The sequence below is a fragment of the Mus caroli genome, chromosome 8 (genome assembly GCF_900094665.2).
Source record: "Mus caroli chromosome 8, CAROLI_EIJ_v1.1, whole genome shotgun sequence".
NCBI classification, from domain to species: Eukaryota; Metazoa; Chordata; class Mammalia; order Rodentia; family Muridae; genus Mus; species Mus caroli.
In genome coordinates, this window is record NC_034577.1 from 7,652,664 (window position 1) to 7,675,636 (window position 22,973).

Here is a 22,973-nt window from a genome sequence, read left to right on the forward strand (position 1 = left end):
ACCCAGGTACCTACACAACCCCACATGCACACCCAAGCACCTACACAACCCCACATGCACACCCAGGTACCTACACAACCCCACATGCACACCCAGGCACCTACACAACCCAAGGACTCACCTTGCTGTCCTTTTGGACCTGGTGGTCCCTGGAGTCCTTTAAGACCAGGGGGACCCTCAGGACCAGGGAGCCCTGGTTCTCCTTTGATGACATCGTAGGGACCTGGGGGCCCAGGGGGACCTTGGAGACCTGTGGGAATGACAGGCAGAGGATCGGCTTCACTGTCAGCAGCCACTGTACCATCACCAAACACACCATCACAGAGCCTCATCAAATGCACACTCGATGTGTGCTACATCCTTCTGGTTTAACTAAGCCAAAAATCCTGCCCTCCCAACTCCATTCTAGAAACCAACAGCTGCCACCCTGCCCTTCCTCTCTTGAAGATGCCCGTGGACACAGCAAATGCCACCCTGCCCTTCCTCTCTTGAAGATGCCCATGGACACAGCAAACGCCACCCTGCCCTTCCTCTCTTGAAGATGCCCGTGGGCACAGCAAACGCCACCCTGCCCTTCCTCTCTTGAAGATGCCCGTGGGCACAGCAAACGCCACCCAGAGTCATTGTGAGCAGTGGAAGGCAGATTTTCTTCTGTCCCAACTCTAAGTGGCTGGTGTCAGTCTGATGTCAAAGCCTGTGCAACATGCTGGATCCCCAACACAAGAAGGTTCCTCTGGCCCCCCTCTCCTCTCCCCTGGACTTGCCAAGTCACACACCGGACAACTCCACTATCATGACAGGCTGATGGCAAAACCTCCAACAAGAATTCCAAATCTCTGTTTTCTACTGATTTTTCCATTCATTTGACATCCCTCCAATCCCACGTGTTTGGTAGCTTCTGCATCTGCCCAGAACACTGATAAAGCCTGGTGTATTAACAATTCACCTGCCAGAGACTGCCCTACCTGGAAACCCATCCCATATACAGTCAACAAACCCAGACACTATTGTGGATGCCAACAAGTGCTTGCTGACATGGCCTGATATAGCTCTGTCACTGCCTGACAAATACAGAGGTGGATGCTCTCAGCCAACCATTGGACTGAGCAGAAGGTCCCCAATGGAGGAGATAGAGAAAGGACTGAAGAAGCTGAAGGAGCTTGCAGCCCCATAGGAGGAACAAAAATATGAACCAACCAGTAACCCCCAGAGCTCCCAGGGACTAAATCACCAATCAAAGAGTACACATGGAAAAACCCATGGCTCCAGCTGCATATGTAGCAAAGGACAGCCTTGTTAGACATCAATGGGAGGAGAGGCCCTTGATCCTGTGAAGGCTCGATGCCCCAGTGTAGGGGAATGCCAGGACAGGGAAGTAGGAGTGGGTAGGTTGGTGAGCAGGGGGAGGGGGGGTGGGATAAAGGGTTTTCGGAAGAGAAACCAGGAAAGGGGATAACATTTGAAATGTAAATAAAGAAAATATCTAATAAAAAACAAAACAAACAAACAAAACCAATTCACCTACCTTTAGGGCCGGGTACACCTTGGTCTCCCTGATCTCCCTTCACTCCCTGCAGACCAGGAAGGCCTTTCTGACCTGGGTGGGAAAGGGACATTGTCTTTGCACAGCGATTTCAACCATAGGCAAGAATATAGAGGTGCATAGACACACACGTTTGAAAGCGTATATACACAGGCATTTATATATGCAAAAATGTAACACAGCTTCATTCCTACATGTAGACAGGCACATAGGCATACATATACCATGTGAGTATACATGTGCAATGAACACATTCTCAATTATGTTCAAGGAAGAAAAGATGTGTTAATTTTCTAGCGCAGTATCTCACAAAGCTTTTCTTTGTAGAGTCGGAGGCCATCGTTTTATAAACTGTCACTATCTGACAGTGGCAATCAGGGCATGTGATGGAGTCTGTGGTCACAGCTTGTGTGACAGACCACAGACACCTGCAGACTGTGTGCTCTTTCTATTCACCCATTAGGTGAGTAGGATTCTGTTGTAGCCATGGTGTATGGGAGCTGCTAGCATCCAGGACAGGTTTGCTGACTGCACTGGCAAACTGTCAAGTGGCCCAAAGCCACAACTTCTTGTTAAAACTCGGAAGACACACATGATCCACTGGTTCTTAGCTAAGAAAATCAAAACACCTTTAGTCAGCCATCCGCAGGGGCATACGGACTGAGATGCCACAAAGAAGGCTGTTTTTATCTGGTGTCAGGAATACATGGTTGTAACCCCAGCACGCAGGGGGCTGAGTCATGAGGATTGCTAAAGGCTTGAGGTCAGCCTGGGACAGACAGCAAGACCTAGTCTCAAAAAAAAAAAAAAAAAAAAAAAAAAAAAAAAAAAAAAAAAAAAAAAAAAAAAAAAGGGAAAACCTGNAACCAGTAACCCCCAGAGCTCCCAGGGACTAAATCACCAATCAAAGAGTACACATGGAAAAACCCATGGCTCCAGCTGCATATGTAGCAAAGGACAGCCTTGTTAGACATCAATGGGAGGAGAGGCCCTTGATCCTGTGAAGGCTCGATGCCCCAGTGTAGGGGAATGCCAGGACAGGGAAGTAGGAGTGGGTAGGTTGGTGAGCAGGGGGAGGGGGGGTGGGATAAAGGGTTTTCGGAAGAGAAACCAGGAAAGGGGATAACATTTGAAATGTAAATAAAGAAAATATCTAATAAAAAACAAAACAAACAAACAAAACCAATTCACCTACCTTTAGGGCCGGGTACACCTTGGTCTCCCTGATCTCCCTTCACTCCCTGCAGACCAGGAAGGCCTTTCTGACCTGGGTGGGAAAGGGACATTGTCTTTGCACAGCGATTTCAACCATAGGCAAGAATATAGAGGTGCATAGACACACACGTTTGAAAGCGTATATACACAGGCATTTATATATGCAAAAATGTAACACAGCTTCATTCCTACATGTAGACAGGCACATAGGCATACATATACCATGTGAGTATACATGTGCAATGAACACATTCTCAATTATGTTCAAGGAAGAAAAGATGTGTTAATTTTCTAGCGCAGTATCTCACAAAGCTTTTCTTTGTAGAGTCGGAGGCCATCGTTTTATAAACTGTCACTATCTGACAGTGGCAATCAGGGCATGTGATGGAGTCTGTGGTCACAGCTTGTGTGACAGACCACAGACACCTGCAGACTGTGTGCTCTTTCTATTCACCCATTAGGTGAGTAGGATTCTGTTGTAGCCATGGTGTATGGGAGCTGCTAGCATCCAGGACAGGTTTGCTGACTGCACTGGCAAACTGTCAAGTGGCCCAAAGCCACAACTTCTTGTTAAAACTCGGAAGACACACATGATCCACTGGTTCTTAGCTAAGAAAATCAAAACACCTTTAGTCAGCCATCCGCAGGGGCATACGGACTGAGATGCCACAAAGAAGGCTGTTTTTATCTGGTGTCAGGAATACATGGTTGTAACCCCAGCACGCAGGGGGCTGAGTCATGAGGATTGCTAAAGGCTTGAGGTCAGCCTGGGACAGACAGCAAAACCTAGGACAGCAAAAAAAAAAAAAAAAAAAAAAAAAAAAAAAAAAAAAAAAAAAAAAAAAACCCAGGGAAAACCTGGTCTCAAAATCCACTGCATTTTTAACTTAAAGATAGCACTATCTCTTGCTGAGGCCATGTCAGCATCTGAATATGGAAGCTCGGAGCTCAGGCAGCCTTTGGAACAGTATCCCCTCAACAACAAGGCATCAGGCCTCATGGTCTTACCTTGAAATCCTGGAACTCCGGGCAGTCCCATATCTCCCTTTGAACCTGTGATCCCTGGAGAGCCGCCAATGCCCTAGGTACCAAAGGAAGTGTGAGCTAGACATGGCTCTAGACACCCACAGTTTGTACCCTGAGTACCCTGTCAGGCAAAAAAAAGCACTTCTGCGTTCTGCACAGGAGTTTGTGAGCTCAGGTGGGTCATACAATTCTTTAAACGATGGAACACAAGAAGATAACTGCAACACTGGTCCCCTGGTCTCTCTTTATTGGTCCATATACAGCAGAGAAACCAGGAAAGGGGATAACAGTTCCTTTGAGCTTGTAGCCGCTGTCCCCACCCACCAGCATGATGCCATGACCCAGCCACAATACCATGGCCAGTTGCTATGGAAACAAACCCAGTTCTATCAGGACCATACCACCCTTCTGGTCTCTTCATCGTCAAAGGGCAGTGAGTGTTCCTTAAAATCAGCCTCATGTCCCATCTGAATTATTATTTTAATTATGGAGAAAATATTCTAAAACACCTGAGCCTCTGCCAACTCTAGAAGACAATTCTCAGGCTGTGAAGAACTGTTCTTTACCAAGATACTGAATACTTGCACTGAATTTGTAAATGGGTTGTAAAGTCGGGCACTGAACTATAATCTGCAGCAGTATAACATTTCCTGTTTAATGGCTTTATAAACTAGATTATAAAAGCACATGCAATACTTTCCTATGCTGATCACAAAGGAAGGAACTGCTTTAGGGATGGTATCACACACGTGCACACATATAGAAACACATACACACACATATAATACTCTTGACCAAAAAGCTTCGTTTTGAAAATCAATTCTACACTCAGTCACTCACCGGCATGCCTTGGAATCCCGGGTCTCCCTTAGGGCCTGGAATCCCCGGAGCTCCTGGCCAACCTTGATTTCCCTTGTCACCTTTTGGCCCATTGATTCCTGGGAACCCTGGCGGCCCCATAGGTCCCGGATGCCCTATGCGAAGAACAAAGACACAGGGTTAGGGTGGTTGGTGCTACGGTGGACTGTGTCACTGGGCTATGGTGCAGTCAAACTGCTACCAACTCTCTGCAACCATAACACCACGGCCTTGGAGAGCAACACAGGCCTCCAGGAAATTAAGGAAGGGTGCTCATACAAACAACAGACTCAGCACCCAAACGACCTATCTGCTGGCACTGGTGGCCCAGGTCTGTCACCCCAGATATACCAGAGACTGAAGCAGCAGGAGACCCAGTTCACTGGTATTAGGCTACAGAGTTACGGATTCAAGGCCAGTGGGGACAACTTTGTGAGAACCTGACTCAAAACAACAACATTAATAAAATGGCTGAGTGTGTAACTCAATAGTAAAATATTTGCCTAGCATACACAAAACCTATGTTCCATCCCCGGTACCACTAAAATAAGTCAATAATAAAGCCACATGGTTATAAAGTCGAGGCGTACAGCACCATTGAGGTGTTCATGTGAATGTCACAGTGTTGGATTCCAAAATACTGAAGCCACAGTGTCCAGGGTCCTCCACAACCACAGGAGGCAAGCTCAGGGTGGCAAACATTCGAGCATTGCCCCAGTTAAAGCAAAAATCCAAACGGCATCTCTACTGCACCTCTCTCTGTAATCTTCTCTCATGCTGCTCTCTAATTAATACCTCAACAGAAAGGAAACCACAGAGACCAGTTCAACAGAGACCCAAGCGCAGCTCTGCACTGTTAACTTGAGCATGTGTCTGGTGAAAAGCCCTTACCTGGCAGGCCAGGTTGACCCTGAGGTCCTCGGTCTCCTTTGGGCCCCTCCACAGGGTGACCAGGAGTGCCAGGTAAGCCAGGTTGTCCTTGAGGGCCGGGAGGACCCATGAACCCTTGCTCGCCTTTGACTCCAGGAATTCCAGGACTTCCTGCTAGGCCAGGGAAGCCCACTTCACCCTTGGAGCCTGCACGGGAGAGAGAGAGAGATGATGGTGACCAGAGGAGCAGAGTCCACAGAGATGCTATGCTGCGGTGACAGCCAGAGATCTTATATGTATATCTTAAATGTGTTTTGAAGTCTTCAAGCAACTATACTACTAAAACCAAGAGTAGGCTCATTCCAAGACATGGACAAGGATGCAATGGGACCCTACTTAGGCTTCATAAGTGAATTATCAATACAGACAACAGGAAAGCTGTAAACCAGATACTCTGTGGGAAGAAGCCAGGCTTGCATGAAACTTGTATAAGATACAGTATCATTCGTGGCTCCTAAATCAACATGGGTATTTGCTTGAGGGGCCTTAGGACTTCAGGATACAATATGGAGGATCAGGACCAGTGGGACAGCCATTGGGTGGCAGCTATGACACTACCCAGAATGCACTGTTTCTGTGGATGCATAGATGAGTCAAAACTTAAAGAACAACAGCACATTTTAAATATGTGCTGTCTTTCATATGGTAATGTTAGCCCAATAAAGCTACTTTTAAAAAATAATAAAGTAAGGGCTAGATAGCTGGCTCTACAGTCAGGAGCACTCACTGCTCTTGCAGAGGACCCAAGCTCAGTTCCCAGTACCCCATGGCAGCTTACAACCTCCTACACACACACACACACACACACACACACACACACACATTCAAGCATATGCATTTAACTGATTAATTAAAAAGAAACTACAGAAGATTATCAGGGATGGGAACGCATGTTTACATGTTACTCAAAACGTAAGCAATAATGACATCATATGGTATTTGACAGGTACCACATATCATGTCAAGCGTGAATCAGATGGTATAATCATCAGACATCTATCAGCCACTAGACATGGTCACTGCCTTGCTAAGGGGGACATGCTGAGTTCCATGGACCACGACACACAAAGGTGTGAAGCTGAGAGCGTTACCTTTGTCTCCTTTGGAGCCTGGGAAGCCGGGTAAGCCTTTTCCTGGAGTACCTACAGGGTGAGGATAGAAAACAACAGTCTCTTACCCAGCTGCAGAGGCAGTGGGAGGCCATGCCCCATGTGCCCTGACACCACGCAGCACTTAAAGAGTGCCCTGAGGAGTCCCGTGGAACCTGGGAACAAAGCTACACCTCTGCAACTGTCTCATCATGCGTTCTCCTTGAAGACCTTTCTGTTTGGCTCATTAAGGTGCTGAGCAGAAATGATCTGTGCTAATGACGCATTTCTCCTACAGAGGCAGGACAGAGGGCTCACCTTTCCCTGGGCACTAGGGCAGAAGGCAAACACAGCGAGGCCCTGACAGATGCTACCAACTCCCTTTGATTGCTGCTAGAATTGAGAGTGCCCCCTGGTGTCTTTATCATAAACATCATTTTTTAAGCTTTCTGTGTGGAAACTGGCAGCTATTGTGCAGACCCTACCCTTATAAGGCCCCGGGCAGCCTCAACTAGGAAATCCATCAGCCAAGCAGATACATTTCTGGTACCCAGTGGACTGCCCTTCATTGCAGCCTGGCTGTCTGGATCCCTTACAGTCTAAGGAAACTCTAATGGCCCTGGGTAGACCTCAGAACAGAGCAACTCAAAGCCCAGAGAACTCTAAAGGACCCTGACGCCATCTTCACCCTGTAGAAGAAGCACCTCCCACTGGTGGCCCAGCAGAAAGGAAGGTCTGCGATTGGTGCAAACAACTATGACATACACCCCAGCACTATAAGAAGGAGCTTGGCTCCCGTCCCTAGTCTGCTGCCCCCTGGTGTTTAAAAAGAGGCTTTCTCCAAGTGGTCATTTTTTGCCCAGTCTTGTTTATCTGTGAAAGGCCAGATTTCTTGGACACATTTGGATCTTTATCACCAATAGAATGGACAAGAGGAGAGAACACAAGAGGAGACTGTGGCAACAGAGACCAGAGAGTGGCTGAAGAACTTCAGAGAGTTGCCAGGGCAAAAAAAGACAGACAGCAGAAGCCGCAGAGAAAGTAACTGTTGGAAAAGGCTTAAGATGAGAAAGGGCAGTCAGGCCCTTGTTGCTAGAATTCCAGGGACCTGCAGCACTTTAAGAGCCCAGTGTCCCAGACACTCTAGGCCTTACAGCTGTGCCACCAGCTACACCTTCAAGCGCTCAGAGATACCATCTGATGCTGCTGGCAGCTGCCAATCACCACTGCATAAAGCCAAGGGTTACACAGGGACAGCAGCATAGGGAGACTCCTACTCTTGAGTTTTACTTGGCCAGAGTAAAAACACCCCAGTCAGTCATGGGTAGCGATGACTACGGCAGAGACACAGAGTCTGGCTTTTCTCAGATGACCATCTGACTGCCTCTTCATCCCATCAAGTGGGTGGAGCACAGAGAGCTGGGTAGTGGGGAGGAGAGTGGGCTAACAGGAGGAGGACGTGGAAAGGGCTTCTTATACATTATGTCTATAGAGAATGAGTAAGGGAACTGAAGAGCAGCCAGCAGTGATAGCAAGGAGCCCCTGCTGCTCCATTCCTGCCCAACACAGCTATAGCTAAAAACCTGTGGTCCTGCCATGATAGCTCTTCTCTCAGTAACAGGAGCAGACACAGGAAGCAACAGTAACCGCAAGACCCCCAGGCCCTGGAAGACTAGGACTCCTTCCCAAACTGGGGAAAATGCTGGACAGAAGAATTCTCTTGGCTATTTGGTTTGGTTTTGTCACAGTGAACACAGGGGAAACAGAAAGGGAGGCATTCCTGCCAGGCAGCCCTGCATCTGTGTCTCTGGACCCACCCTCCAGGGAAGTGCTTCACTCACAGAATGAGCATCCCTCCCCAATCCAATCCCATCCCTCCAGTTCACATCTATGTTTTCGGAGCTACAAGGAACTCAGCGCTGAGACCTCTGTGTTCGATCAACATGGTGCTGCAGTCTCTGAGGGGACGGCATGGCTTCTGCTGAGAAGCAGGAACAAGTCTCACCTGGTTCACCCTTCTCTCCTGCCGACCCCGGGATTCCATCGCTGCCGGGCTCTCCCTTCTGACCAGCTGGGCCTGTGGGGCCAGGAGTCCCAGGGAGACCTTGGAGAGAAAGATATGATCACTCGTGGACTGTCCTTAGCACCGTGGCGTCTGAGAAGTGGCCCCTTTCCCACATCAGAAAGAGCTGTTCCCTGCATGTGCCTGGTATCCCTGATGTCAGCTCTGATCCGTTCCAACAGGTTCTTTTCTGCTGCTAGGAACAGCATAGACCCCACCCAATGCTTGCACAGAGAGGAGGGAGATATCTGAAATGCTCTTCTTCTCACTACAAAAGCAGCTTGGAGATGCTGGCTTCATTTCTCAAAGACCTCAAACACCTTACAGACTCTGTCTGTGGATCTGAAAGTGGAGGGATAAAACCAGCCGGCCCTAGACCCCAAATAACATACTAGGGCCTGCTTCAGTGTGAAGGATTCTCCCATGAGGCTGAGACTACACTCCCCAACCCCCATGAAACCTGGGTGCTCCTCGTCTTTTCACCCAAGTGCCAGCAAAGGGTCCATCTCTACCTGCTTCTCCTTTGACACCAGGAACGCCATCCAGTCCTGGGAGGCCTTTATCCCCTTTCTCTCCAGGCAGGCCTGGGCTTCCTAAAGAGGAAATGAAAGTTCAGAAGTTGTATGCAGCTGGGCTTTCCTCATCTGTACCTTTCTGCCAGAGGTTGCCCAGCCCCCATACCTGGATGGCCGATGTTCCCCGGAAAACCTCTCGGGCCTGGGGACCCTGGCATCCCTGGGGTTCCGGCACTGCCTTTCTCTCCCTTCTCACCGGGGCTGCCTGGGAAGCCTGCAAGGCCCTGGTCTCCCTGTGAGGAAGAAGCAGACTGGTCACTACAGGTCTGGAAGCACTTTCTCCGTAGCAGGTTGCTAGGTAACAGATGCCGTGAGTATCAATCACATTGGAGAATCCCATTTGCTGGGCTTTCCAGAAAAGACATTCTCTCCATCTGCCAAGTTCCTCAGCCCGCCCCTCTTCTTCCTCCCTGGGATATGCGGCCACCCTCACCCTCTCAGAGAGATTCTAGAGTTTGCCTTTGGGAGAAAAGGCAGTGAACAGGACATGACAGAGTTAGTCAGAGGAAGAGCTGCATCATAGTTGTGCTGAGATAGTTGGTAAGTGTCAGGGACATTGTCAAGGGGCAGGAGATCATCACCTTGTCACCAGGCCGTCCCGGAATCCCAATGCCAGGTAGACCTGACTGCCCTTTCTCTCCTTTGGCTCCCTTCTCTCCAGGTGAGCCAGGGACACCCTGTGAGCCAGGGATGCCAGGCACACCTTTTTCTCCAGGCGAACCTAGTGACACCACAGACAATAGAACTTGGACTTAATGGCTGACGCTGAACACAAATCGCTCTGCTTATCAGTCTGCCACCAACACAGCCAGGGGTCCTCGGGCAAGCTAAGCTGCCTCAGAGTCACCCCGGGAAATCCTTGCCCCCTGCCTTTGAAAGATCATCGCTGTATAGAGAGAACACAGCTCTGCCGATGCGGAACCATCAGTTCCGAGGACTGTGAGTCAGTGTGAAGATTCACACGCCATATATGGATCTATGACACATAGACACAGGCATACCACCAGCAGCCTAGAATGTCATAGCAAGTCATTTGAATTCCTCCCAAAGACCTGAGAGGAGATAGGAAGACAGGCTTCCAGTTCTGACTATGACTTCCCAGCCTGTGCTGAGAAACGCCTCCCCAGCTAACCCACTTCTCCATGGGAAGCTCAGACTTCACTTTCCCGTGTGAATTACTTATTCATTTTTAGCAATGACTACAGACACTATAACCATTGTCAGCCAATGCCAATCAGTGTCAGTTGAAAGCCATCCACCCTAGATGAGAGACACGGCTGTCAGGCCCTGGATCTTCCAAGTGCTACCCTGCACACATCCCACCAGCCCCGTGCACACACAGTGTATGTTAGAGACTTTTGAGTCCACAGTCAGGTTACCTGGCAAGCCCATTCCTCCAACTGATCCTTTGGGTCCAGGGAGTCCAGGGGATCCTGGTGTCCCACTAAGGCCTGGGTCACCTTTAGGCCCTAGAATAACGGAGAAAAATCCCACAGGTCAACATCTGCGGAGAGCACTGAGAAGCAGGTTTCTTGACAACGACTGTGGCTATACTGTCCACACTTACCTGGCTGTCCGGGATGCCCTGCCTGCCCATCCTTCCCAGGTACTCCTGGCGTTCCAGGGTCTCCTCGGGAACCTTTATCACCAGTGGGTCCGATTTGTCCTGTAGGCCACAAGAAATATAGTGAGCTCCCACATCTGCTTCAGAAGCAATTGCTGTAGAAAGCAGGATGATATGATGCCCCAGTGAGGCCCGCCTGTCTCTTCCACTCACCTTTCTCTCCCTGGTCTCCTTTCTGTCCCTTCATGCTCCCCATGTCCACATGCTCCATGGATCCTGGCATGCCAGGAAGCCCAACGTCACCTTTATCACCTTTGAAGCCAGGGTCGCCCCTGGGTCCTGAGGAGCCCGGAAGGCCATGGTCCCCTGTGGAGGAAGGGAAAACAAGCCCCCAGTGAGATCCAGACCTAGCTGTGTCTGGAGGGGACTCTTGCCAGCCAGTACCTACAAAGTCAGGAAGGAACTAGAACATGTCAAGAGCTGACCATGGCGGTGAGAGTCTGAGCCACAGGGGAGAGGCATTGTGAACCTTCCTTCTAAAGTTCATTATCTGCTAGCAATCGCAACACATGACTCTTGGATGGACTCCTCTTTCCTCCTTCCCAGATGTCTTCCTCAACCTCTGTTCTCCATCACTCTCAAGTGTCCCCCAAATATAAACAAATGACAGAATGGAAAGTTTCTGCGTCCCGACATCAACTTCCCTTTTTTGTGCCTTATGTTTACAGTCAGCATTTTTTAAGAACAGGATTTTGGATCAATTTCAGAAAACAAGAAATAAAAATCTGGGCTTGCCCATGAACTGGGTTCTACTAATGTGGTTCTCTTGATGCAGGACTTGTACCCCCATGTAAATGGAGAGCCCACATTTCTTGCAGAGAGAGACTAAGTCATTCCCATCTTCTCCACACCAGCTAGGCAGCCATTAGCACTGTGTGCCCGTGATCTATGCACGGAGCTAATTCCTCTGAAGGAGAGAGAGCTATCTTCTAGTCCTTTCCTCTCATCTACATCTTAAAACTAAATGTGATCTGTAACAGTGCAAGAACTTGCCAGGATTCTCAAGAAATACAGACACCACACAGTATGACACAACGTGGTTTGCCAGCCCTCAGCCCTCCTACCTTTTTCTCCAGGTAAGCCTGGGGTGCCTGCTGGTCCTGGCGAGCCTGGTTGTCCCGGGGTTCCCATGACGCCCATTTCACCTTTAGAACCTATGGTCAAAAGAAATGTTGAGAACACATCTCCACATGGACCTCCAGTGGTAGGTAAATGGCCAGGATTCAGGAAAGAAGGAAGCCATGCTCCCTCTTGAGTGATCCAGGCCAAGTTCAGGTGTCACTTACCTGGGAACCCTGGAACTCCAGGTGTCCCCTGCTGTCCAGGAAGGCCAGGGAGGCCTGACTGTCCTGTGAGGCCAGGAAGTCCTTGAGAGCCTTTATCGCCTTTGGGGCCAGGCATATCCAGTCCTGGGAATCCAGGGAACCCTTTCTCTCCTTTAATTCCAGGTGGACCTGAGATTGGACAAAGGGAGTAGCTTATAGAATGTTCTAGAATGGGCATTGTGTTGTAGAGTGCTGTCTGAGGACGGCTTGTAAGCATGCCAGCACTGGGAGCTTGGACGGTGCTGAGTTCAGGGTCATCACTGCAGTGCATAAGTCATCTCATAAGAGAAAATCCTTCTTTCTGCCATTGAGGATGACCAGTAACTTTGTACACCCACTGGCCCCAGCTAATGTTGGCTAGCTTTCACTGACTATGTTACCTTTCCCCCAACACTATCATAACCCTGGGACTATTGGCATAAGGACAAAGCCAACTAGACAAAGAATCGATTAGCTTAATTATCAACAACGTAGCAAGGCTCCTAACAAAGATAACGGGAAGACATTATGCTACTGAGTCTATAACAGATTTCTTTGGCACGTTAAATGGGCTCAGAGGGAGAAAATCACGGGAGCCTGTAATGTTTGGATTAAGCAAACTACCAAACCAAACTAGAATACCCTCCCCCCTCCCCCCTCCCTCCCTTTATTTTGACAACTATACCAACCTCCCCGCTCACCCCACACTTCACAGGCTCTGAGAAAGGGACAGCCATATCACCTGATGACCCTGGTGGTCCTTGCCCTCCGGGAGGGCCCATAGCTCCGGGTGGCCCTATTCCTGGGACCCCTGGTGGACCTGCGGGGCCTTGAACTCCAGGAGGTCCTGGGTCACCTGTCAGGAAGGACAGGAGTAAGTCAGAGGTTAGAATGTATCCCTTCCCGTAAGCAATCCATCTCTACAACAACCTCAGCCACAAGACCCTCCCAGAGTCTCCCCACCTGCCTAATCAACGTGGACTAATCACACAGCCGACGCTCCAGGCACATAAAGCAAACAGGCACCCTGACACAGTCTGAAGCATTACCTCTGATCCCCTGCAGTCCTGGGGGGCCAGTCAACCCCTGTTCTCCTGGAACGCCTGGTCCCCCGATGCTGCCCTTCTCGCCAGGTGTGCCGGGAATGCCTGGAAGGCCTGGTTGCCCTTTGAGCCCTGGAAGCCCAATGCCAGGTTCTCCCTGGAAATCCCCAAGACACCAGGAACAAATTAATCATTAGTGTTGGCTCTGGGTTACCGAGGCATGTCACGTGTCACCCATGCTCTCTCCCAAGAGAGTGAGGACAGGACCAGACTAGTTCCACCATGGGCAATGGTTAACAAGAGCCCTGAGCCCTTTCTCCCACTTCACATTCATGCTGCCAGTGTCTTCCCTCTGTCTCCTCTAACTAGGAGAGGCATGACCAGTAGTCACCCCAAAACTTCCATCCGGTCTAGGAAGATGCAGAAGGTATATACTCGGGGGCAAGCAAACTGCTGTATTACATAGCACAGGTTGGGCCAGCAACATGCCTACCCAGGGCACATGAAGCAAAGAGGGGGATGTGTTCACAGTTGTCACAATTGGAGGGAGCTCTGTTGGTGCCAAGAGTAGAAGCTAAAGACCCACCAGGGTGGCCCTCACAGACACGGCAACCTTGACTGGGACATCCTACGTGTCACCCTCCTGATTGACTTAATTCTTCTCTGACAGTGGCTCTCAAAACAGCCCTCACCTGTCACTCACAATTAGAAACACATTGCACACTGGGACCCAGCACACAGACAAGAAACATTCACAAATCTGAAACAATTGCTTTCCCTTCTGCCTCTTGTATACTGTGCCATTAAAAAAGAAAACCACCCCACAAGATTAACAATCCACATAGTATATGCTCAATTAACAAGGATGAGGACCAGGCAGCCTGGGAGAGTCAGCACCCACCTTTTGACCTTGAGGTCCTGGGTTGCCAGGTAAGCCGTTAAATCCAGGGCGACCTGGACTTCCAGGCCGTCCTATCTCTCCAGGCAAGCCATCAACACCTGTGTGCAAGAGTCAGAAAACAGTTACAGATGCAAGGCCTCTCCCCAACACTATTCACTTGTGTCTGAAACTGTCAGGGTCTAAAACTACCTCAGAGACAAAAATTCTTGGCATACCTGTAAAGGGGCTTCTGGGCTGGGTTCAGGGGGTGAAATGACCTCATGGATATGGGGCCATCCCATGGGTTCTCTCTCTCTTTCTTCCTTTCTCTTTCTTTCTTTCTTTCCTTCCTCCCTCCCTCCCTCCCTCCCTTTCTCTCTCTCTCTATCTCTCTCTCTCCCCCCCCCCTCTCTCTCTCCCCCTCCCTCTCCCTTCCCTGACTGTAATGTGAGCAGCCACCTCACACTGCAATGGCAGGGTCTTCCCCACTGTGATGAACCTTCAAGCTGTGAGCCAAACCCTTCCTGCCTTTGTCAGGGATTTTGTCACAGCACCGAACAAAGCAACTAGCACATCATGTAGACAGAAACAGTGTGTGGCGATGCCAGGCAGGCTACGTATTCCTCATCAGCTACCTGTGTCTGGAGCAGACCTAACCCTCTATTCAGGAGGACACCACACTCATTAGCGAACGGCCTGGGGTGGTAGGGGCATTATCATCTGAGGGACCTGAACACATGGAGGGACTGAGGGTGTCCTTCCTGCCAGAGTCTTCTCTTTCTCACAGATTCATAGGAAGCAAATACCAAGACCCTCACCACAGACCAGTCACCGAATGATAGAATACCCTTCCCCAGTTGGTCTTCTGGTCAGAATCACAGGCCCTCACTAGGCTCACCTTTGGGGCCAGGAAGCCCAGGAAATCCAATTCCCGGCTGGCCCACAGCACCTTTCTCTCCTGGGATGCCTGGACGTCCTGGGGTTCCTGGGAAGCCTCGGTCACCTGTGATGAGAAAGGTGAACAGTCAATGTGAGGAATGCCTAAGGAAGCCTGTGGTAGCCCTATGATACTACTGTGGTAGCCCTGTGGTAGCCTTGTGGTAGTCTTGTGGTAGCCCTTTGGTACGATAGCCCTGTGGTAGCTCTGTGGTAGCCCTGTGGTAGCCTTCTTGTGGTAGAACGGTGGTACCCCTGTGGTAGCCCTGTGGTACTCCTGTGGTAGCTCTGTGGTAGCACTATGGTACCCCTGTGGTAGCCCTGTGGTACCCCTGTTGTAGCTCTGTGGTAGCACTATGGTACCCCTGTGGTAGCCTTGTGGTAGCCCTGTGGTAGCCCTATGGTACCCCTGTGGTAGCCCTGTGGTAGCCCTATGGTACCCCTGTAGTAGCCTTGTGGTAGCCCTGTGGTAGCACTATGGTACCCAGGCAAGCGAGACATCAACAGTACCTTGTGGCCCTGGGAACCCAGGGGATCCTGGAAGTCCTGCAGCTCCTGGGGGGCCAGGGAGTGGGACAACCTTTCCTGCCTCACCCTTTGGGCCTGAGGGAAGAAAACAATAGAATCATATATGCAGATTGTCACATCTCCGCCTCTCTGAAGACAGTAAGGGTGATGTTATGTACCAGCAACCTCTCAGTACACCGCAAAGGAGCCACCACTCCCCGGCTGAGCTCCTGCATCCTCTCAGGACACAGAAATTTGGCCACTGTTCCCCATCCTCTGAGGCACCCTGAAGCCCTGCGCGGAAAAGTCCTTGGGTTTCCCATCTCTCCCCCACATGTCTAGAATCTCAGCCAGAGATATTCAAGATTTGTGGCCCCACGTGACTAAAATGTTTACTCGACTCTGGATTCCTTAAGCGTTTCACATTCAAGCCCTGAAGAGTTAGAAAATTTCCCATAACAAAAAGTAAGGTAGCCCTGGGTCATTTCTTGGTTATCACGTCCCCTCCAAATAAAACCTAAATAAATAAATAAAAACCAAAAGACAAAACAAAACAACCCAAAACACTATTTTCATCCACCAGACAGACTCTCTCGGGTGCCTTCTGCTTCTCCAGGATTCATGCCTGCTAGCTAGAACACAGAGGTAAGTGGGTGGCTTGTCACAGTCCCTAGTGCCCTGGGGTAACACAAAGCGCTCTGCTTCTAGGCCCCATCTCTTCCCAGTTAAGCCCCAGAGAGCCACTGGAGGTCAGCAGATTGCCATTCAAAATGAATCAGGACTCTTCCAAGTGTGCTCAGGGACTTCTTAGCCCACCATGGGAATCCCAGATAAGGGGACCCTCCAGGAATGACTGGCCTGCCTCTCGCCACAGACTGTGAGAACCATCTGACCCTAGCATGCATCTGCTCTCCATGAAACCCTGGGATCCAGTCTTTAATGTCACCACATAAATCCCGCTCAGCAGATCAAAGGTCAACTTTCCGATGCAGAAGCTCAGAGGGTCTGGAGGGAACTCTCCAGAATGTGAACAGCTGGTCGACAGAACCAGCAGCACCTCCTCGACACCCCTCTTTCTTGTGGTGCCTGGAACTCCCAGGAGGCGCTCCCCTGCGGATCCCTCTCAATTCTGATTCACTCCTTCCATGGCTTCTGCAGGTCCCAGAGGCCACAAGAACTCTCAGCTCCGTGGGGCACCCTCTCCCTGGCTCCCAGAGGCCACGGGAGCTCTCAGCTCCGTGGGGCACCCTCTCCCTGGCTCCCAGAGGCCACGGGAGCTCTCAGCTCCGTGGGGCACCCTCTCCCTGGCCGGCTGCAGCCTTCCTAAAGCACCTCAGCATGCCCCTGCTTGTGGGGAAGAGGTAAAAGAGACACTTCAGTCCTCCATTAACAAAGTATAGCTAGCACCAGAGTCCTGCTGACTGTGCTGAAGATGAGAGAGGCCAAAAGAGACGCTCAGAGCAGCACACTACCACTCTGCCATTGAACAGGACTTACACTGCATTCCAGGAGAAAACAACGCCCCTAACGAGGACAGAAGTTGATAAAGTCTTTGCTATAGCCATGGCTAAGGAAACCATCATCAGAGCTGTGAGTGCACAGGCACTGTGTAACTGTGCCTGCCGAGTTTTTGCTGGAAATTCTATTCATGGGTCCCTTAACACTGCTATTATTATTATTATTATTATTATTATTATTTTATTAGTTATTTTCTTTATTTACATTTCAAATGTTATCCCCTTTCCTAGTTTTCCCTCCCAAAATCCCCTATCCTCTCCCCCCTCCCCCTGCTCCCCAACCCACCCACTCCTTCTTCCTAGCCCTGGCATTCTCCTATACTGGGACATAGAACTTTCACAGGACCAACGGCCTCTCCTCCCGTTGATGACTGGCTCGGCCATCCCCTGTTACATATGCAGCTAGAACCATGAGACTCTCCATTTTTTTTTTTTTTTTTTTGATTGGTGCTTTAGTCCCAGGGAGCTCTGGGGTTACTGGTTAGTTCATATTGTTGTTCTTCCTATGGGGTTGCACACCCCCTCAGCCCCTTGGGTCCTTTCTCTAGCTCCTTCCGAGAGGACCCTGTGCTCTGTCTAATGGATGACTGTGAGCATCCACTTCCTTAACACTGTCTTCAACCACCTTAAATCCTTCATTAACTTCACAACTGTTTAAATCCTTCTCGGTACACAGGATTACTTCCTCCTCTGTGGCAAGCCACTTCCGCCCTCTACCCCTCACCATTCAAGAATGTCTCAGGAGCCCTCAGACTTGCTGAGGTCAGTGTGGGATTACATTATGGAGTACCCACTCATGCAAGGCAGAGTGGGGTGTACCTCCCCCCAATCCAGCCACGCTCGGTCACCCGGGCACGGATGACGAAGGAAGCAACTGTTACCCTCGCACAGATTTCTAATAAACCTTGCTAGAGAACACAGAAGGGCAGGGGCTGAGTCTCTCACAATGTTTATTGTGAGTCTCTGCTGGGGGCTTGGCACATAAACTACCAAAAGACAGTCAGGAAGGGACCTCAGCCAATAGGAACTAAGCAGCAAGCTGGATGTTGCAACTTACGGTGCCCGAGCATTGGCAGAGAGTGAAGATTAGACTGCTTAGGAAATGCAGACACCAAAAGGATCAGAAAATGGATAAAAATTAAAAAACCAGCCTCACATTTCACCTACTTCTACCTGAGGGGCTGACTTAGCTGATCTGTGGTCTCTGTGCGTGAGCTGACCCATCTGACGCAGGGGAAAATGAGGTACAGGACTCTGAAGGACTGGTCCAGTCACATCCCTCTTCCGGGGAGAAGTGAAACACGGTGTACCCTGGACCTCTGAGCCCTTGTTTCTGTGACCTTGAAGTTGCCCGTCAGGCCCTGAAGTCTCACCTGGAAGACCTGGGGACCCAGGGCCTCCAGGAAAGCCTGCTTGTCCTTTTTCACCAACAGGACCAATGGGACCAACTCCTGGGGGTCCAGGAGGGCCGATGTCTCCACGACTACCAGGGAAGCCAACTCCTCCGGGGGGACCTCGCTCTCCTTTCAATCCTATTGAACCCTGAGGAGACAAGAGACAGAAAAGACTGTCAGATGACAATCCAACATCGTCCACAGAAAACTAGTGACAAAAGCCTAGCCAGGTGACACTGTTTACTACATCAGGAGCCACCAGGGTCACAAGAGTTAACAAGTGACACCAGCATCCTTCTCCCAAGCAGTTGTCACAGCTAGAGGTCTAGGATCCCAGACTTCAAATGATGGGTGCACCGTTAGCTTTAGAATTGTTCCCATGAGGATAAGGGATAGGAAAATTCATCTATTCAGTCCCAAGACATCAAACAGCCCCAGCCATCTGTAGCCTATTATACAAATCTACACCACTAACCCCTACATCCATTGATGTATGGTGGCTCAGGAGCCATGAAGCAAACTTATGCCATCTGTAAGGTTCCATGGTTGTGACTCAAAGCATTCATTTCTCTACTCTTTGTAGACTCCCCATTTGTAAAACACATGTTCCAACTCTGGAAATGGACCTACCGGAGAGCCTTTGGGTCCAGGGAGTCCTGGGTGGCCATCTCTTCCGGGAGTTCCTGCTCTTCCTGGCATGCCAGGCTGTCCTGGAAAACCTGGGTCTCCTTTGTCACCTTTGAGTCGCATGTCAAAAAATATCTCTCCAGGCTCTCCCTTAGCTCCAGGCTGGCCTATAAGCCCTGGTGAACCTTGTGGACCCTAGAAAACAAAGCATCTTGTGACACCAAGAACTACTGAGGGATGATGCATCAGCAGTCCGCCTCCAGCTGAGGATCCACCCTATCAGGAACCACCACACTGTAAGATGTCCTGTAGATGCTAACCAGAAACTCCATGGCCATCAGCAGCTGTCTTAAATTCCTGTACTTTGTTAGGCATTCCACAGGGATCAGAAGGGACAGGGGAATAACACTGAACCCAGCTTCCAGAAATCCTTGAGTTACTTTCCTTCCCCTAACGACTGACAAACCTTTCAGAGAATGTCTCCGCAAGCGTTGGCACACTACGAATGTGCGACTCCTGGATGCTGTATGTGAATGCTGAGGCAGCTGAGACACCCAAGATCTGGGGCCACCATTATTCACCCAGCCTGGGTGTTCCTCAATGAAGCTGCTCTGGGTTTCCTTTTTGCATTTGCATTCACACCCCATGGTCGGAGAGACAAAGGGGCTTCCAGGGTGCTGGTGATTGGGAAAACCCAGGTAAAGGAGCCCAGAGCCAGCTCTTTAATTGGGTTTGGGGGAAGTTATTTGGACTTTCCCAAGGCTCTATTAAGAGACACACAAAAGATTTTTAGTTCCAGGAAGTTGACTCTACAAAGAATGCCCACACCTGCCACTCCTTCTCCTCCAGCTGCCTTGAGAGTGGATATACACGGAGAAAATGACAACATAAGAAACAGTTCCAATTGCTTGGTCTCCTGGGATGAGAAAGGCACACCCAGCTGGGCTCACCGAGGACCTGGCAGAATCCAGACTCTCCATAACACATTTATTTTAATCTCTTTCCATAAGCTGTGTCAAGTTCTGCGAGTGGAAGTGAATCACAAACCACTGTGTGTGCCTACAGCATAAACCTCTCCAAGGGTGAGATGAGAAGACTACTTTAAAGCAAAATGTGTATATACAAAAATTATACTTTTAAAAAATGGAGACCGGGCTGGAGAGATGGCTCAGCAGTTAAGAGCACTGACTGTTCTTCCAAAGGTCCTGAGTTCAAATCCCAGCAACCACACAGTGGCTCAGAACAGATCTTAAATGAGATCAGATGCCCTCTTCTGGTGTGTCTGAAATCAGCTATCATGTACTTACATATAATAAATAAATAAATCTTTTAAAAAAATGGAGATGGCCTGTCACACACCCATGTGTGACAGGACCCTTGTGTACCATTTATCACAACTCTATAAGGAAGACCTGGGATTGTCAGTCTAAAAGAAAAGTGAGCCAGGTATATGAGATTACCCAGCCAGAAAGTGTAAGCAGCTGGGTACAAAAGTAAGCGCTCCTGTCCACAAAGCCCATGCACTCTCCCATACTCCCTAAGCATCACCGAGGGTTCCATACTGAAGCCCCTGGCCCACACAGGGATGGGACTTGCAGAGGTTCTGGGGTCCTGCTCAAAGTCCATCAAGTCTGGGACTAATATGGAAGGGATAACTGAATTTCTTGTCCCCAGTGCTCCTCAAAGCCAAAGTGCACCGGCTGGGGACAGAGAAGATGTCACCCAGTCAACTGTGCCCTGTAGAACCTTGGGGTCCACACATGAAGCTTTAGTGGAGGCTCGCCCAAGAAGGCAAGTTCTCAGCAGCTACTCTGTGCCCATGCTATAATATTTAAATATTTAGACTGGAAATTGGAAAGTTCCATTCTTCAGAAAGGGCTCAAACACCACCATCGGCCCTGGGTACCAAGCTGAATAGTGATGCAGGCATAGAACACCTCAGTTGTGGCAGAGCATCCCACTCAGCAGTGACAGGTGGTCTGGGCTAGCCCTGAGCTAACCCAGTCCAGGATCTGGACATGGGATTGTTTGCACAAGTCGGAAGAACGAAAAACAATTATTTCTGCCAGCCACCTGCTGGAAATGTTAGCAAAAGGTTGTAGAAACTTTGTTGTTTTGTCAAATGGTGAGGCTTTCTTAGCCTGTTTTCTGGAGTTAATATGCATAGATATGTACTTATAAATCATGGAAGAAACTAGACAGTCCGACAAAGCCGTTCCTTGGACACTCAGGTCTTTTTCTACCATGTTGTATGGCCGTCATTCCAGAAATGAGTCAATTTCATTGGGATGATGTGTCTGTGGTCCTGTCCTTCCTGTATCTGAAAGGCTTTAGAAGAACCAAGACTTTTCATCTGCTTCCTGGATGTCTGGGACAAGGAGATGCTAAGGATTTAGGAAGATAATCTTGCTTTCTCTAATTTTTTAAATTTAATATGTATGGATGCTTTGCCTATACACATGGCTGCACCATATAAGTGCCTGATATCCATGGATATCAGAAAAAGCCATCGAATCCCCTGGAGCTGATCTTACAAATGGTTGTTGGCAGCTAACAGATGCTGGGAATTGAACCCAGGCGCCCTGGAAGAACAGCCAGTGCCTTTACCCACTAAGCCTTCGCTCCAGCCCCTTGAATTCTTTAAAAGTGTCATTGATGATGCTAAAATGTCTCAGCAACCTTTGGCACACAACATCCTGATCTGAGATGTTTTTGGAAAGATGTCCCACCCAAAGTCTCTTTTGATCCAAGTCCCCTGTGGGATCCATATCTGCCTTTAAAGCCTAGCACTGGCTGTTTAACCAGTGGGGACGGAGCATCTGTACTATCTACCTCTGATAACATCCACTTAGCCCCTGTGCCAAGTCAGACACAGGTTCTGGCTAATTGTTCCCAGTGCCTGTAGGATCTGTTGTCCATTCCTAAAGTCAGACACTTGGCTTTCAAGGGCAAAGGGCACAAAACACCATCTAAAGAGGAAAAGCCACAGGCGAGCATCTTCACCTCCTCCTACATCCCACTGGCCCATGCCTTCCAGCCTCCAGCCACATCAACACAGGAGGACCACATCTGAAGCTGTGATCAACTTCAAATAGAGGGAAATGACTGACTTCCCGGGAAGCGGTTTACATGCCCCTCTACTCAGAGCCTGTACCCATCTTGGGAAAGTTGGCTTCCGGAAGCAGGAGGAAAGCCTATGTGTTGTGGACTGCTTTCCTCTTTATCCTGATGAGTCCCCAACTGTCCCTCCCCTCCCCCACTTCTTTGCTTTTCTTTTTGCTTTTTTGTTTGTCTGTCTGTTTCGTTTTGTTTTTTTTTTTTTCTCCTGATCTCTTGGGTCAGGAGCTGAATGTCTGGCCTGGGTTCTAACCAGAGCAGAGGCAAGCTGGACTCCAGGAAAGCCAGGTAGATAAAGGATAAAGGCAGTGGGCAGAGGTGGAAAGACCCTTTTCTGCCTCCTTCAAAGTCCTTTTCCCTTTGATTCCCACCACGGAATGCTATTTGAACTTCTCACTCAGAGCTGTTTTAAACAATTGTGTCTTCTAACTCAGCCCTCTAGGCACCGGCACCAGTCTGCCACAGAGCTGGAATCTGACTTCAAAAGCAGGGAGCCACTGTGGCCTTCTGGCTGCCTCCCCTCCTACTTTGAGTCAGTTCTGCCCTGGCCCCCTGGAGAGAAGAGATGCTTCTGGCAATATCCAAAAGCAATGAAGAATTTTAAAGAGGTTCCTCAGAAAAGGGTAAGGTCAAATATCTAACTTTTGGTTTCTAACAAAGAAGAAGAGAGAGCTAAAAAGAATTAGAGAAAGCAAGCAATTCTTACAGAACCTGGGAGGGGAGGAGC

At 49.4% G+C, this 22,973-nt stretch overlaps 1 protein-coding gene across 1 annotated transcript in view; it reads right to left on the reverse strand.

The window, feature by feature from the left end:
• Col4a1 (collagen type IV alpha 1 chain) overlaps nt 1-22,973 on the reverse strand; it is a 116,318-nt gene that overhangs the window by 11,397 nt on the left and 81,948 nt on the right. Inside the window, exons 25-46 of the mRNA XM_021169414.2 lie at nt 19,133-19,324; nt 18,482-18,650; nt 15,595-15,687; nt 15,047-15,151; nt 14,170-14,267; nt 13,275-13,425; nt 12,968-13,081; nt 12,208-12,375; nt 11,986-12,075; nt 11,075-11,227; nt 10,865-10,963; nt 10,677-10,766; nt 9,879-10,018; nt 9,404-9,530; nt 9,235-9,315; nt 8,666-8,764; nt 6,664-6,714; nt 5,534-5,719; nt 4,625-4,758; nt 3,767-3,839; nt 2,739-2,810; nt 122-250 (exon numbers count right to left, since the gene is read on the reverse strand). Of these exons, the coding sequence (XP_021025073.1) occupies nt 122-250; nt 2,739-2,810; nt 3,767-3,839; nt 4,625-4,758; nt 5,534-5,719; nt 6,664-6,714; nt 8,666-8,764; nt 9,235-9,315; nt 9,404-9,530; nt 9,879-10,018; nt 10,677-10,766; nt 10,865-10,963; nt 11,075-11,227; nt 11,986-12,075; nt 12,208-12,375; nt 12,968-13,081; nt 13,275-13,425; nt 14,170-14,267; nt 15,047-15,151; nt 15,595-15,687; nt 18,482-18,650; nt 19,133-19,324 (2,614 nt within the window). The remainder of the gene's footprint in view (nt 1-121; nt 251-2,738; nt 2,811-3,766; nt 3,840-4,624; nt 4,759-5,533; nt 5,720-6,663; nt 6,715-8,665; nt 8,765-9,234; nt 9,316-9,403; nt 9,531-9,878; nt 10,019-10,676; nt 10,767-10,864; nt 10,964-11,074; nt 11,228-11,985; nt 12,076-12,207; nt 12,376-12,967; nt 13,082-13,274; nt 13,426-14,169; nt 14,268-15,046; nt 15,152-15,594; nt 15,688-18,481; nt 18,651-19,132; nt 19,325-22,973) is intronic.